A 16,525-nucleotide genomic window follows, 5' to 3' on the forward strand; every position below is an offset into this window, starting at 1 on the left:
TGTCTCTTTGCAAGCCATGGTCCCCCATTCCTCATGGCCTTCAAGCGCCTGGGCCGGAGGAGCCGCGGCCAAGTCACCAGCGGGCGCTCCTCCCCGGGCCCCTGAGCCCCTTTTTCCCGAGTCACGGAACCCAGCAACCGGTAATCGGATGCTGTCGTACGTTGCCCAATCTGCGGTTTTTCCAGTTAATTCTCGCGGGGCAAATCCGAGGTGAGTCAATCTCCCTTGCCCCGCGGTGCCAGACCCACTGAGGTCACGTCCCGTGGGGCGGGGCGTGGAGCGGCCTGGGCAGGGCTCCGGACCCCGGAGGGGCGGCGAATTGGGGGTCGCCCCATCCGACCCCGGGCTGGCTCGGCAGCCCGGGTGAGCCGGGGCCCGGGCGGCCTGCGGACCGGAGCGCGGCCTGCTGGGAAAGGGGCGGGCCGAGGGGGCGGGGTCGCGTCTGCCGCAGCGACAGGGTGCGGCCTGGTTGGGGGCAAGGGCGCCAGCGCGGGCCCAGCTCCCAGGCAGGCTGTGCGCGAGCGGCCCCTGCTCGGCGGCTCACAGGTCCCCTGCGCGTCCCCGCCCTGCCCCGGACCACGGCCAGGCCGCTGCCCGCGTCCGGGAAGGTAGGTGGGGGGTGGGGTGGGGAGATGGAGTCGAGCTGTGGAGGAGCAGGGACGGTGGCGCAAGGGTCTGGGGGTCTCCAAGGGCCGGGAGAGCTTTATCAGATAAGGGAGAAACCGTCGTCACTGAAGGTGGGGTGCGGCAAGGGGCTGGGGAGTCGCTGGGTGACTGCGAAATTTAACAGGGTAAAGCTTTAGCGGATCCGTGGGCGCGGAAGGGACGGGGCCGCATTGTCTGCAGGCGGGGCGGGACTGACAGGAAAGCGAAAGGGTTCACTCCTGTGGACTCCACAGTGCCCCTTGCTATCAGCAAAGGCTTTCTCTCCCCCTCCTCCAGCTCCAGCCTGAGCCATGTTTTTCACCTGTGGCCCAAACGAGGCCATGGTGGTCTCCGGTAAGTATTGTTCTCTGCTCAGCCAGTGACCCCCAAGTCCCCGCAGAGGTCCCTTCCCCCTCTCCCCACCAGCTCCCCAGCGCCAGACCTTCTGCCCATCCCACCCCCATGGTTGCAAGCCACCCACTTGTGGTGATTCCCTGCCTCTATCCTTCCAAGGCCTACACTGCCCGCTGCTCCTGCCAGCGCCCAGATTTCTTCGTGGGGATTGCTTCCCCCTCCCTTCCCCGGTCGTCTTCCACATTCCAGCTCCACCGTGGCCACCGGCCACCGCAGCTCATTGTCTCCTCACCTTGCAGGTTTCTGCCGGAGCCCCCCAGTCATGGTGGCTGGAGGACGTGTCTTTGTCCTGCCCTGCATCCAGCAAATCCAGAGGTAGGTTGAACAAGAGAACTAGGGAAAGGGAACCCCCGTTTTCTCTCTTTTCTCCTTTTCACACTGTCCACCCCTTCTTTTTCCCCTAGGATCTCTCTCAACACACTGACCCTCAATGTCAAGAGTGAAAAGGTTTACACTCGCCATGGGGTCCCCATCTCAGTCACTGGCATTGCCCAGGTGAGGCTTTCAGAGCCTTTCCTCCAAAGTCCACTCCCCCATCACCTTCTCTGTCCCCAGACATTAAGAATCTTCTGACCATGGCCTTCCCTACCTCTTGCTATGGAGAAATTTCTCTGCTAGTCTCAGCTTCTCCAGGGATCCCCAAGGCACTTGACTCTCCCAGCTTCCTCCCTGTCTTCATGAGACCTTCACCACACCCTCCCTAACCCTATTCTGGCTACAGGTGAAGATTCAGGGCCAGAATAAGGAAATGTTGGCAGCTGCCTGCCAGATGTTCCTGGGCAAGACGGAGGCTGAGATTGCCCACATCGCACTGGAGACGCTGGAGGGCCACCAGAGGGCTATTATGGCCCATATGACTGTGGAGGTGGGCCTGAGGGCAGGGAAAGATCTGGAAGGGGTGCCAGAGTGAGAGGGGCCTAAGGACCGAGCTAGTCTGTAGGAGACAGTGGTCAGAGGATCTGAGAGCTTACGTTCCTTCTTCCCTCCATCGTGTTATCCTAGGAAATCTATAAGGACAGGCAGAAATTCTCAGAGCAAGTTTTCAAAGTGGCCTCCTCAGACCTGGTCAACATGGGCATCAGCGTGGTCAGCTACACCCTGAAGGACATTCACGACGATCAGGTAAACCTAGGCAGTTGCTTCTCCCTGCTTTCCTGCTCCCATCTGTTAAACCTTCCCGAGGACTGTGATATCTGCAACTCTCCCACAGGACTATTTGCACTCCTTGGGGAAGGCTCGAACAGCTCAAGTCCAAAAAGATGCTCGGATTGGGGAAGCGGAGGCCAAGAGAGACGCTGGGATCCGGGTGAGAGATCTGGGGGTTGCTTGGTCTCCATGGGCTTATTGTGCACCTGGTGGAAGAGGGGATGGCGTGGGGGCTGGTGGAGCAGGGTTGGCAGAAGATATAAATGAGGCCGGGCCTGGGGTGAGGACAGAGGAGCTTGGTGGAGATCAGGCTCTCTCCCTGGGGCCTTCCTCTCCCTACTCTGACTCCCTGCCTGATCTCTGCATGCACAGGAAGCCAAAGCCAAGCAAGAAAAGGTGTCTGCTCAGTACCTGAGTGAGATCGAGATGGCCAAGGCGCAGAGGGACTACGAGCTCAAGAAGGCTGCATATGACATTGAGGTCAACACCCGCCGAGCACAGGCTGACCTGGCCTATCAGCTTCAGGTCAGAGCCCCTATGCTGGCCCGGTGGCCAGGCTGGACTTCACTCCCTCCCCGTTCTTCTCAGGCCACCACTCTCTCTTATATTCTAACTCTGATCCCCTTATTCTGGCCCTCCATTTCTGACCCAGCTCCTCCTTATGAGGAAGATTTAAAAGACCTAAACGGGGCTTCCCTGGTGGCGCAGTGGTTGAGAGTCTGCCTGCCGATGCAGGGGACACGGGTTCGTGCCCCGGTCTGGGAAGATCCCACATGCCGCGGAGCGGCTGGGCCCGTGAGCCATGGCCGCTGAGCCTGTGCGTCCGGAGCCTGTGCTCCACAACGGGAGAGGCCACAACAGTAAGAGGCCCGCGTACCGCAAAAAAAAAAAAGACCTAAACGTTTCAGCTGAAAAGCAAAGAAAAGGCCTAGAAAGGATACCCTCTATAGGGCTGATCACGGGCTTGAGGCAGGTTGTGCCCTGTGCCAGGGCACCTGGATGAGGGGGTGATCCAGAGCTAAGATCCAACCATGCTCCACATCGGGCCTGGGTGAATGGGTCTGCATCCACCCAGAGGAAGGGGTGCCTTTTTCTAATTTGCACAGGGGTACTCCATGGGCCCACAGCAGCCCTGGTGATCACAGAAGTGTGTGAGGAAGGAAAACGTGGGCTTTGAATCCCACAAAATGAGACATGGGGGCCCTTGAAAATGCAGGGAGGTGTAGTCGATCCTCATCATTTGTGGATCCCATAACTGAGAATTTGCCTCATCACTAAAATTTATTGGTTACCTCAGAACCAGTATTTTTTGTACTGATGACTATTTGCAAACATGCGCAGAGTGGAGAACAATTTGAGTTGCCTGATATGTGCTTCCCAGTTGAAGTTGAACAAGAAGATGTTCTGCCTTCTTGTTTCGGCTCCTACTGTAAACAGTGTCATTTTCATAGTATATTCACTGCCACATTTTTTACACTTTTGTGCTTTTTTTTGGTGATTTCAGTTTAAAATGTCCCCAAATGTAGTGCTGAAGTGCCGTCTAGTGTTCCTAAGTGCAAGAAGGCTGTGATGTGCCTGATGGAGAAGACATGTGTGTTAGATAAGCTTCTTTTAGGCATGAGTTACAGTGCTGCTGGCCATGAGTTCATTGTTAACGAATCAACAGATATGTTATATATGGTGTCTTTAAGCAGAAACACATAAAACAAGGATATATAGGACTTCCCTGGCGGTCCAGTGGTTAAGACTCCGTGCTTCCACTGCAGGTGGCGTGGGTTCGATCCCTGATCGGGGAACTGAGATCCCACATGCTGCACATCTTGGCCAAAAAAAAAAAAAAAAGATATATATTGACCTGTTTATCTGTTGTGACCAGAGGCTCACAGGAACCTATACCTGTATTTCCCTTAGGAACAAAATAAGTGTTTTGTTAATTCAGTGTTCATGGCTACTTTATGAAACAGAACTACCATAAATAACGAGAATCAACTGTACTCTGAGACCTTTCCCCAAAGGGTAGCAATATTATGAAATTCATTTTTGCCAAGAGTTGGTACAGGGTGAAATTATGAAATGCAACACATCTTTAGTTATGACGTTAAATCCCTGGATGGCTTGACAGGTACCTGAGTGTGGCATAGTACTTTGCTACTCAAAGTGTGGTCTGCCTCCCAACAACAGCAGTATCCCTGGGGAACTTGTTAGAAATACAAAATCTGAGGCTCCAGCCCAACTGACCAAGTCAGAATCTGTATTTTAACAAAATTCCTAGGCGATTCATGTATTGATAGACATTGGAGTTTGAGAAGCATTAACATAGTGGAAAACACCAGCTTGGGCGGGACTTAACCCACCCAAGGATAAGGTCCTTAATCTTCTTCTCAACATGGCTTGTCTGCACATCAAAGGGTTGGGCTGGTTTGGGTTCTGTTCAGCTTTTATTAGTTCCTCATTTTGTGCCAGCCAGGCTTTGTGCTAGGTGCTGGGGAAATAGGGATTTACTCAACAGGTATCTGTTAAATGCCTGTTATGTGCCAGGCATTGTTCTGGAGGTGAGTGTATAAGTATGAATGAGACGGAATAAGATTCCTGCCCTCATGGAGCTTTACGTTATAATACCCGAAACCACTAATAAGCAAATAACCTTCACTGGCTCAAATTACATGAAGTGCTATGAAGGAAATACATAGGTGGTCCTTTACTGGGGGGATACTCTATTAGGTCGGGGGTGATCAGAGGAAGCTTCGGTGAGGAAGTGATACATGAGATAAATCCTGAAGATGAGAAAGAGTCAACGATGTAAAGAGTTGTGGGCCAAGAACATTCTAGTCCAGTGCTGTTCAAATAGAACTTTCTGAAATGATGGAAATGCTCTATATCTGTGCTGTGATGTTGAGCACTTGTAATGTGGCTTTTGTGACTGAGGAACTGAATTTTTAAATTTTTTATTTTGATTTAAATAGCTATATGTGGCAAGTGACTAGGCAGGGGACTGGCACATGCAAAGACCCTGATGTAACAAAGAGCTCGGCGTGTCCCAGGAACAGAAAGGAGGTTTCTGATCCAGTATGGCTGGTGTGCTGTGAGTAGGGAGAGGCAGGCGGGACCAGGTTTACTAGGGTTCGAGTGGCCGTGATGGAGACTTAGAAGATTCAAAGCACAATGGGAAGCTATTGGAGAACTTTAAGCAGAGAGGTGCTCTGGTCTAATTTACATTTTCACAAGGATCAGTACAGCTGTTATGTGAAGAATTGATTGATTGTCAAAAGAGAAGAGAAGGGGGCTTCCCTGGTGGCGCAGTGGTTAAGAATCTGCCTGCCAACACAGGGCACACGCGTTGGAGCTCTGGTCCGGGAAGATCCCATATGTCGTGGAGCAACTAAGCCCGTGCATCACAACTACTGAGCCTGCGCTCTAGAGCCTGCGAACCACAACTACTAAAGCCCGCGCGCCTAGGGCCCATGCTCCGCAACAAGAGAAGCCACCGCAATGAGAAGCCCGCGCACCGCAACAAAGAATAACCCCCGCTCGCTGCAACTAGAACAGCAACAAAGACCCAATGCAGCCAAAAATAAATAAATTAAATAAAAATTTTTTTTTAAAAAAAAAAAGAAGTGGGGAGATGAGTTAGAAGGTTTTTCAAAGATGATGGATTGCATAAATGCAGCTAATTGCACTCCCTCTTAAAACCTTACTAAATCCACATAAGGTGATTAAAGAAAAAAAAAAGTTGGAGAGAACAGGAACAGAAGCAACAGAAACCATAGCATCATTTTGGACGCTGGAAAGCTGTGGTAATTGACCAAGGAGGTCTGAGACAGCTGAGCCCAAAGCCGAAGGGGAGAAAACAATGAAATGATCTGAGGCTCAGGAGCTGGCAGCACCAGGGGCCTCTGGAGCTGTGACGAAGACTGTTGAAATAAGGAGAAACAGGTGAAAAGTGACTTCTCAGAGCGCTCTGGCTCCCTGCCTCTGGGTAATGCTCCCTTCTCTGCCCCAGTAGACTTCTGGGGGTTTATTATCTGATGAGAGTAAACCAGAGGGCATGACCTGGGGCCAGCCAGACACAGGTGAGGGCCTAAGTACTTAACCAGTAACAGGCCTGAAGAGGCTGTCTGCCTTTTTTAATTTTTTTTATTTTTATTTTTTTTTGCGGTACGCGGGCCTCTCACTGCTGTGGCCTCTCCCGTTGTGGAGCACAGGCTCCGGACGCGCAGGCTCAGCAGCCATGGCTCACGGGCCCAGCCGCTCGCGGCATGTGGGATCTTCCCGGACCGGGGCACGAACCCGTGTCCCCTGCATCGGCAGGCGGACTCTCCACCACTGCGCCACCAGGGGAGCCTCTGTCTGCCTATTGAATACTGAATAGTGACCACTTCCCCTAACCACTCACCCCATATGGCTCTCAGAACCCCCATCTTCCAAAGAAGAAATCAGAAGACTGCTCTGGGGAACATGACCAATCCAACATGAAAGACTTGAAGATCCTGAATCTGAGGTTCCTCAGCAGATGAACTGCCTAGGTCAGCCTAGATTGAAGCTCAAAGCCAATGAGCCTCACCCACATACCCAGAGTTTCCCTTCAGTGTTTCAGACCTTCCTCCCTGTGAGCAGACAAGCAAGGAATCCCTGACATATGAGGGATCCTGCAACATGGAAGACAGGCCAAAATCACAAGCAGAGCAAAGCAATTTGAAGGATACATACTATGCAGGGAGAAGAAAGCTTAAAAAAAAAAATATCCTCAGTGACAAGAGAGTAGTTCACATCTAGGAAATCAGGACATAGAAAACAAAAAAGAGCTTTTAGAAATTAATAAAATGGAAGAACTGAAAAAAAAATCACAGTGGAAGAGAAATTCTAATAAATTTCCCAGAAAATAGGACAAGACAGATGGAAAAATTGGGAAAGAAAATTAGAGGCCAGCCCAGGAGACCCAACAGAACAAAGAAAACAGAAGGAAATCATCAGTGAAAAGATTCGGACATGTTTATGTGACTTTCTGGATTGAAATGGTCCGCCAAGTGCCCAAAACAGTGAATGAAAAACATCTACCTTGAAGAACATCACTGTGAAATTTCAGAACACTGAGAATAACGAAAAGAACTAAAAGCTTCCAGAGAGAATGAACAGATCTCAAGCAAAGGGTCAGGCATCAGAATGACTTCAGATTTCTCAAGAAGTTAGAATACCCTGGAACAATGCCTTAAAAATTCTGGTGGAAGATTAATAACAACCTAGTAACCTGTACTCAACCTAATCGTCATTCAAATAGAAGAGCGGAGTGAAAATCTCAGAGAAGCAAGATCTGAAAAAACTTATTGCCCACATACTCTTTCCTTTTTTTAAAAAAATTTTTGCGGTATGCGGGCCTCTCACTGTTGTGGCCTCTCCCGTTGCGGAGCACAGGCTCCGGACGCGCAGGCTCGGCGGCCATGGCTCACAGGCCCAGCCGCTCCGCAGCATGTGGGATCTTCCCAGACCGGGGCACGAACCCGTGTCCCCTGCATCGGCAGGCGGACTCTCAACCACTGCACCACCAGGGAAGCCCTCTTTCCTTTTTTTTAAAAAAATTAATTTTTGGCTGCATTGGGTCTTCGTTGCTGCACGTGGGCTTTCTCTAGTTGCCGTGAGCGGGGACCACTCTTCGTTGCGGTGCGCGGGCTTCTCATTGCGGTGGCTTCTCTTGTTGCGGGAGCACGGGCTCTAGGTGCGTGGGCTTCAGTAGTTGCAGCTTGCAGGCTCTAGAGCGCAGGCTCAGTAGTTGTGGCGCACAGGCTTAGTTGCTCCGCAGCATGTGGGATCTTCCTAGACCAGGGATCGAACCCGTGTCCCCTGCATTGGCAGGCGGATTCTTAACCACTGCGCCACCAAGGAAGTCCCCCACATACTCTTTCTGAGGGAGCTGCCGGAGGTTGAGTCTGAAGAAGAGAGAGAAGGAGGAGTGGGTAGGCTCCAACACAGGAACACCGTGATGCTGCATATGGGGGCCAAGAGCAACTAGTCCAGTTTGGAACAGGTTTGAACTTTTAGGGTCAAAGACAGTACAGGGTGCCACATCCAGAAGCACCCTTCCTCTGGAGTGAACAGATGGGTGTTCAGTGTAAAGGCAGGGGCACCATCTCTTGTGTTGATGAGCCCCACAGGGGAGATGGTGCACATCTGAGCCAGAGCAATGAGGCAAGAAGTGTGTTCCTCCCCCGAACTCCTCACCGACATCTTGGCAAGAGCCTTCTGATCCCTCTACTCTGCAAGGGATAAGAAAATGAAATCTGCCTAAGAGGAACTCTGTGTATACATGTTCTTGTAGTTGCTTACAGTATCCCGGGAAGGATACACGACAAGCTGCTCACGGTGGTGGTTTCAGGGAAAGTGAACCAACCAGGTGGCTTGAGGAATAGGAGGGAGGAAACCTATCACTGTTTACTTTTTTTTTTTTAATTTGGACCACATACAAAAGATAAAAATGACACACACACAGCCCCCAAAAAGAAAGTTGGTGAGAGAGAGAAAAAAAAAAAGTTGGTGAGAGAACTTTTCAGTAGTTGACAGTGGCTTGCACTAAGGTAACCGCCACACAGATGGAGAGAAGTGCATGGATTTGAGCGTGACTGGAGGTGGAGGATGGCTACCATGCACTCAGTGCCCACCAGGTGTTCATACTCTAGAGGGAGACTTGGTGGAGAAACAAGGTGATAGGAGTTCAGTGGAGGGATACTTCACCTGGCCTGAGGGAGAATTGCTGGGTTCCAGCCCTATCCAGCCCTGAAGCTGAGACTACGTGGGGAACAGCCCTAACTGTTGGTATTGGCTCTGATAGGGAAGATCAGGCCACCCCCCATCGCTCCTCAGGCCATGCCTTGGATCTGTACGGGAAACGGACTCCCTTGGGCAGGCTGAGCCCACTGGGACCGCCTTCATGTGCCTGCTCTATTTTTTTTTTTAATTTTTTTGAACTGACACAGTATCAAGTCTTTTTTTTTAAGTTATTTATTTATTTTTGGCTGCGTTGGGTCTTCGTTGCTGCACGCAGGCTTTCTCTAGTTGCGGCGAGGGGGGGCTACTCTTCATTGCGGTGCGCGGGTTTCTCATTGCGGTGGCTTCTCTTGTTGCGGAGCACGGGCTCTAGGTGCGTGGGCTACAGTAGTTGTGGCCAAGGCACGTGCGATCTTCCCAGGTCAGGGCTCAAACCCGTGTCCCCTGCATTGGCAGGCGGATTCTTAACCACTGCGCCACCAGGGAAGTCCCCCTGCTCTATTTTTACATCCCGCCCAGGAGCCCCGGCCCTAGCTTCCCTGCCTGCTTCCTGGCCGCTTGCTCTTCAGCTCTGACTCTGAGCATCCCTCCTTCCCAGGTGGCCAAGACGAAGCAGCAGATCGAGGAACAGCGGGTCCAGGTGCAGGTGGTGGAGCGGGCCCAGCAGGTGGCAGTGCAGGAGCAGGAGATCGCCCGCCGGGAGAAGGAGCTGGAGGCCCGCGTGCGGAAGCCGGCGGAAGCCGAGCGCTACAAGCTGGAGCGCCTAGCAGCGGCAGAGAAGTAAACACCCCTTCCTGGCCCCTTGCGGCTCCTTCAACCACCTGGGCGCCCCCAGACGAATTGCTGAGGCCTTCTTTACCTGTACTCCTCCTGTGGAGTCTTTCTCCCAGAGCAAGGGCTCTTCCTCAGCTCCTCCCTCCACTCCCTTCTCTGCCCAGGTCCCAGCTGATCATGCAGGCAGAGGCAGAAGCCGAGTCCGTGCGGGTGAGTTAGCAGATGGCTCTTGCCGGCTTGTGGAGGGAGTGGGATTGTGCTGGGATTTCTTGTCCTTGACTACCACCATCAGTACCCCAGGCGTCCTGTACCCTCCTCAGATGCGTGGGGAAGCCGAGGCCTTTGCCATAGGGGCCCGAGCCCGGGCCGAGGCTGAGCAGATGGCCAAGAAGGCAGAGGCGTTCCAGCTGTACCAGGAGGCTGCTCAGTTGGACATGCTGCTGGAGAAGCTGCCCCAGGTCTGGGGGTCGTGTGGACAAAAGCAGAGGAGGGACAGGATGAGGGAATGAGGGGTGAGGGAAATGAGGGTCTGGGGGAGAACCAGGCTAGGGGCCATAAATTCGGGGTGAGAATTACAAGCCAGTGACCAGAGTGAGGAAGGGTGATCCTCACAAAAGTGAAGGACAAGGATCTTAAAACCCAGAGTAAGGAGTCTTAGGATGGGTGTGGTCAGACCACAAGTGCTGAGTGGGCATCTTACCTACCAGGTGGCAGAGGAGATCAGTGGTCCCTTGACCTCGGCCAATAAGATCACACTGGTGTCCAGTGGAAGTGGGGCCATGGGGGCGGCCAAAGTGACCGGGGAAGTGCTGGACATCCTGAGCCGCCTGCCGGAGAGCGTGGAGAGACTCACAGGCGTCAGCATCTCCCAGGTGAGGGTTTCTAGGGCGGAGGCTGTGGAGCCGAATCGCCAGGTTCTTACGGCATGTGATGCAGCGGGCCTAGCATGGGGCCAGCACCCAGGAGGCCTGGGGGGCCACTGACATTTATTAATTGCTTTCTGTGTGCCAGACACAGTGCTAAGCTTCTACACAAATGGTTTAAAAATATTTTTAGATCAAACTTCCTTTGGGGTATGTGGGGTTTTACAAAGTAAAGAAACTGAACTTCCAGTTTAGCCCATGTCATACAGCTGGTGAAGCTGGGCTTCAAACCCAGGCCAGCTATCTCTGGAGCCTGTGCTCTTGGTCACCCCACGGGTAGAAGGAACTAGCTGCAGCCTGTTGAAAATTAATTCCAGGGCATATCACTGCTTTTCTTGGTGCCTGTTTATTCACCTGTAGATTATGGTAGAGATCAGAGAGTAGGACCTAGAGCCAGACTGTTTTGGTGTGGATCGTGGCCCCAGTGCATGCTAACTGTGACCTTGGACAAGTTAATCTTCTCTGCACCTGTTTCTTCACCCTAAAACTGGGTTAATAAAAGTAACTACCCTGTTGAATTGTTAAGGGGATTAAATGAGTAGATATTTGCAGTGTTTAGAACAGTGCCTAGCATGTAATAAGTACTATATAAGTGTGTTAAAGGACTTCCCTGGCAGTCTGGTGGTTAATACTCCACGTTCCCAATGCACGGGGTGTGGGTTCGATCCCTGGTCGGGAACTAAGATCCCGCATTCTGCACAGCCAAAACAACAAAAACAAAACAAAGAGTGTGTTAAATAAAAAATGCATATATAAATAAAAGCACCAGACTGAATCAGTGACCTTCGAGCTGGGTTCCTTGGAGTCTCCTTGAGGTCTGCAGTGGATAATTGGGAGCTAAGGAGGGCCTGTGCAAGCAGGGATCTGGCTCCCTTCACCCCTTTGCAGTAAGTAATTCATTATTATACAAGAATCCAAATGACTGCTTGGCAAAGGGGGTGAGGTAGGGTACCAGAAAAAACTAGAGTACTCATGGAAGTATGCATCCTCCCTGCAGCCTGTTCACCCAGATGGGATCCTGGGAGAGCAGGGCACCTGGTTCCCATAGTCATCACTGTTGTCTTTTGCCAGGTGAACCACAAGCCTCTGAGAACAGCCTGAGCCCTCGACCTTCGCGATGCCCAGCCTCATAACTCAAGTTGCCTGAATGGTCCCAATACTGCATGCACTTCAGCTGGCTCCCCAAGCACATCCTTTGACAGCGGAGTTCCACCGCTTGTCTCTCCCCGCCAAAAAGCCCGTCCCTTGCCTTGGAAGGGAAGGGTTGCTCCCTTTTCCAGCCCCATACTGCAGACTGCCAGTACCATGCCAGCCTTCTGATGATCCCACCCCCAACTTATTTAACTTAATCTACTGTCTGAGCCTGTTGACCAGAATTCTTCCTTGACCAAGCCTTGAGGGGTGGTCTGCAGGTTCTCAACTTTGTCAAATAAATTGCTATTAATAAGTACTGATACTTATGAACAGTTAATATAGCAGAACTAATTCAAAATGAATGCTAGAATGTAGCTTTTGCCTTTGCCTTCAATAGGCTTTTTACAATGGAAGAGGCAGTAGTTACCTGTATGTTAAGTTATAGAATTAATCCCCCTCCCAACCCTGAAGTTGGTTATAGTCAGCAAAGCGTGCTGAAGTGGAAGCAATATCAATAACTGCATTCGTCCCTAGAATTACTGAAAACACGGCCAAGGGAAATTGTTACATTTGTTCAATTTCCAGGGCAGCTTTTAGACTATTGTGCTCCTTGAAGCATGAGGTATTAGATGGAACGGTTTAGAATGGGACCATGGTGTGACGTCCCTCACTAGTGATTTTTTGCCTTAGGCTGAGAAAATCCACAGGATTACAGAAATCAGCGTTACCCGTAACAGAAAGGAACCCGGGATGCACTGTGCATTTGAGATCCTTCTGGAGCACTGTTAGAAACAGACTGCTGGGGTCCAACCCATTCTGGTTCAGTACCTCTGGGCAGGATCGTTCGAGGGGATGCTGATCTTGCAACCACTTGACGTTCATCTCAGTTCCCTTTTCTGTCCCTAGATCCTGCATCTGGGCCTATACCTACCCCAGTTACTAAGACAGGTGCAGGTGCTGGGTACCAGGGATTAAGGTGTAAGGATATTCTTCTCATTAGTTTATGGGAAGTAGAATGTATCATATAACTGAACTTGAGCCCCATGCCTCCACGAGCAATCTTTCCCTGAATGAGCACACATCTCACAACTTTTTTTTTCAATTCCCGTTTATTTTTGGCTCTTGGGGCAATGTCATCTTTTCAATATGAAAAAAAGCAGCAAGTTCAACACAATAGAAATCTGAAGTGTAGAATAGGACAAAACCAAGGGTGGGGGGGAGGCAGTAGCAAAAGTAAGAGATGAGGTGTTGCCAAAGGATAGAGAGTGTCCTGCCCCCTCTCTGGGGAATGACATTTAGGTGGTAGCACATAGCTTTCCATATAGGTACAGAAGGGGTGATTGAGTCATTTTTTTCCATAAGAAAAGATAGGGCTGGGGAGTGGCTTTCTGGAGGCTTAGAGACTAGTCTCCCTTGCTCCTCTTGACTCCCTTTTCTGACCAGGGGAAAGGAAGGAATCCAACATTACGAGGGAGGTAAAGTGGAAGAGGGGAGGATCCCCCCCTTGACAGGGTGGTGGCCAGAACCTTGCAAAGGAAATAGCTCAGGACAGAGCTTGGAGGGAGATTGAAAATGGAGATAATACTGTTAACACCTCCCCAGAAGCTGAGGAGCAGAGAGCTACCTGGAAACTAGGACTTCAATAGCCTGGATGCCCCTCTCCAAAACCCCACCCCTTCCCAGTAGGGACTTCTACCTGCTGCTTCGTTTCCTTTCCCCTGGGCTACCACATGGGCCTAGGATGGCGGTCACCTATCTGGATTATCAGCACATGGTTCTGAATGGGATTTGATGAGACTCAGCTTCTTGAGAGTTTATCTTGAAAACAGAGAGGGAAATGTTAACTGGACAGATGGGAGGAGTGGGCACCAGAAGGAAATACAGGGTTACCCAGAATGGCAGAAATCTAGGTTCCCCAGAGTGGAAAGAGAGAGGAGACATTCAACAAACAACAGATATTTATTGAGCGCCTATTATGTGCCAGGCACTGTTCTAGAACCCCCCCCCCAAAAAAGAAAAAAAAAGATAGGCAGAAAACGCAAATTCTGAGGGAGAGGAAAGGGGCGGCTGAGGAAGAAGGCAGAGGGGACTGAGAAGCCTGAGGTGGTGGGCACTCGGCCTTAGGCTTCCTCTTCGGCCTCCTCACCGAAATCCTCCTCCTCTTCTGCGGTGGCATCCTGGTACTGCTGGTACTCGGAGACGAGGTCGTTCATGTTGCTCTCAGCCTCGGTGAACTCCATCTCGTCCATGCCCTCACCTGTGTACCAGTGGAGGAAGGCCTTCCGGCGGAACATGGCAGTGAATTGCTCTGAGATGCGCTTGAACAGCTCCTGGATGGCTGTGCTGTTTCCAATGAAGGTGACCGCCATCTTGAGGCCACGGGGTGGGATGTCGCAGACGGCCGTCTTGACATTGTTGGGGATCCATTCCACGAAGTAGCTGCTGTTCTTGTTCTGCACGTTGAGCATCTGCTCATCGACCTCCTTCATGGACATCCGCCCACGGAAGACAGCAGCCACGGTGAGGTACCGGCCATGGCGGGGGTCACAGGCAGCCATCATGTTCTTGGCATCGAAGACCTGCTGGGTGAGCTCCGGCACAGTGAGGGCCCGATACTGCTGGCTTCCACGGCTGGTTAGAGGAGCAAAGCCAGGCATGAAAAAGTGGAGACGTGGGAAGGGCACCATGTTGACTGCCAGCTTGCGGAGGTCAGCATTGAGCTGGCCAGGGAAGCGGAGGCAGGTGGTGACACCACTCATGGTGGCCGAGACGAGGTGGTTCAGGTCCCCGTAGGTTGGCGTGGTCAGCTTGAGGGTGCGGAAGCAGATGTCGTAAAGGGCCTCGTTGTCAATGCAGTAGGTCTCATCAGTGTTCTCCACCAGCTGATGGACGGACAGGGTGGCATTGTAGGGCTCCACCACGGTGTCGGACACTTTGGGTGAGGGCACCACACTGAAGGTGTTCATGATGCGGTCAGGATACTCTTCACGGATCTTGCTGATGAGCAAGGTGCCCATTCCAGAGCCCGTGCCCCCGCCCAGCGAGTGGGTCAGCTGGAAGCCCTGCAGGCAGTCACAGCTCTCGGCCTCCTTCCGAACCACATCTAGGACCGAGTCGACCAGCTCGGCCCCCTCTGTATAGTGGCCCTTGGCCCAGTTGTTGCCTGCCCCAGACTGACCTGCAATGGGGTCAGAAGGCAAGCTTGGTTAGTAAAGTGTGGAAGATACATGGCCACATTTCTGCTTTTCAACTTTTGGAGTAATGCCAGTGGATGTATCTTCTCTCCCTCCCCTGTGGTACACCTGTCGCTCCCCCCCAGTTTACTATTTAAAGCAGTCACTACCTCTATCCTCCGTTAGCTTTCAAAACACAGCCCTGTATAAGTTCTTCAGTACAATCATTTCCTAACTCTTGCTGCGCCCAAATAACTTGAACAAGTATCTACTATTTTCTGTGTAACTCACCAAAAACAAAGTTGTCTGGTCTGAAGATCTGACCAAAAGGCCCTGAGCGAACAGAGTCCATGGTCCCGGGTTCTAGATCCACCAAGATAGCACGAGGAACATATTTGCCACCTACAGGGAATAAAGTAGCGTTGTAAAAACTGACCGACATATAGGTAAATATTTTGGGGCGGGGAGGCAGCCGGGGACCCAAACTTGTGATTCCAGGCACTGCCACCAGGTGGCAGCAGAGCCACTTTTGAGCCCCGATGGAGGAAATGAAACGGCTCCAAAGTGAGAGAATGGATTCATTCAAAGGGGATAAAGGGTTTCCCAGGGAGGCAGAGACCCCAGAGAAGTGGGAATGATGGGACCCGTGATTCACGGCCTCCTGCCCTCACCTGTGGCTTCATTGTAGTACACGGAGATGCGGTCCAGCTGCAGGTCGCTATCCCCATGATAGGTGCCGGTGGGGTCGATGCCATGTTCATCACTGATCACCTCCCAGAACTGCCGGGGGAGAGCAACGGGTCCTCAACAGCTCAGGTTCCAGCCAATTATACGCCCTCTACCGCCATTTTAATTCCAGATACGCCTGTGGCGGGCCCTCCCCTAGGGCCTGGCATTCCTTCTGCCTGCCACACCCTTCCCCTAAACACCTGCACACGCGGGAAAACTGCAGCTTTCACTGCTTGGGATGTGATGAGATGCTGTGGAAGGTCCCGGCGATCGCAGGCACCGAGGTGGGTAGATGGAGGCGGCCGACTTGCTCGGAGAAGCGCACCTCCCCGCCCCCCCCCTCGCAGGGCACAAAGAGCTGGGGGCCGGAGAAAGGAGCCACTGCCGCAGGCGCCCACCCCGCCCGGCACGTGACCGCGGCGCAGGCGCGCGCCTAGGCGCCGACAAAGGGAGGCGCCGCGCGTGGGCGGGGCCGGAGCGCAAATTCCGCGCGGTAAGGGCGGGACTTGGCTCGGGCTCGCGCGCCCCCAGCGGGCTGGCCCGGCCGCATTGTCCCAGCGCGCCAGGGCGCCCGGGTCCCGCCCTTCTGCTCTAACGTAGCAGCCGCGCTTCCTCCCCGCCCCTCCCCCGCTACACTGTAACCGCGCGCAAAGGAAAAAAAAAAGCCTCCCCCTTGGCCTCGGAATTTTATTTCTTCTCTAGCTTTTAATTTTAACCCCCTTGCTTTAAATGAGGTTTTTCTTCCTTTGTCCTACTCTTTGGCCCTGAGGAGCCCTTTTAAAAAAAGCACTCCCCCTTTCCCCTAGCTCTTTCTCCATATCTGTTCACGCC

General features: G+C 52.2%; 3 protein-coding genes across 5 annotated transcripts in view; 2 read left to right on the forward strand and 1 right to left on the reverse strand.

Moving 5' to 3' along the window:
* FLOT1 (flotillin 1) lies at window positions 1-14,971 on the forward strand. Of its 3 annotated transcripts, none has more exons than XM_060308836.2 (13): window positions 189-210; window positions 943-999; window positions 1,299-1,374; window positions 1,464-1,554; window positions 1,781-1,924; window positions 2,062-2,181; window positions 2,270-2,365; window positions 2,578-2,730; window positions 9,560-9,741; window positions 9,900-9,945; window positions 10,056-10,193; window positions 10,443-10,607; window positions 11,730-14,971. In XM_060308836.2, exons 2-13 carry the CDS (start codon window positions 957-959, stop codon window positions 11,757-11,759), a joined length of 1,284 nt encoding a protein of 427 aa, XP_060164819.1. In that variant the 5' UTR covers window positions 189-210; window positions 943-956; the 3' UTR covers window positions 11,760-14,971. The 3 variants fall into 3 exon arrangements, with proteins under 3 accessions (XP_060164818.1, XP_060164819.1, XP_030707011.1); XM_030851151.3 differs by lacking the exon at window positions 189-210 and adding an exon at window positions 430-608; XM_060308835.1 differs by lacking the exon at window positions 1,464-1,554 and having other exon boundaries at window positions 1-210.
* The window catches only part of TUBB (tubulin beta class I), a 3,675-nt gene continuing 882 nt past the window's right edge, over window positions 13,733-16,525 (reverse strand). The window contains exons 2-4 of the mRNA XM_030851148.2: window positions 15,637-15,745; window positions 15,257-15,367; window positions 13,733-14,970 (exon numbers count right to left, since the gene is read on the reverse strand). Coding sequence (XP_030707008.1) covers window positions 13,913-14,970; window positions 15,257-15,367; window positions 15,637-15,745 — 1,278 coding nt within the window. The 3' untranslated portion in view covers window positions 13,733-13,912. The remainder of the gene's footprint in view (window positions 14,971-15,256; window positions 15,368-15,636; window positions 15,746-16,525) is intronic.
* MDC1 (mediator of DNA damage checkpoint 1) overlaps window positions 15,829-16,525 on the forward strand; it is a 16,874-nt gene continuing 16,177 nt past the window's right edge. Inside the window, exon 1 of the mRNA XM_060308806.2 lies at window positions 15,829-15,978. The gene's annotated coding sequence lies outside the window, so the exon portion shown is untranslated. The remainder of the gene's footprint in view (window positions 15,979-16,525) is intronic.

The sequence above is a fragment of the Globicephala melas genome, chromosome 11 (assembly GCF_963455315.2).
Source record: "Globicephala melas chromosome 11, mGloMel1.2, whole genome shotgun sequence".
NCBI lineage: Eukaryota > Metazoa > Chordata > Mammalia > Artiodactyla > Delphinidae > Globicephala > Globicephala melas.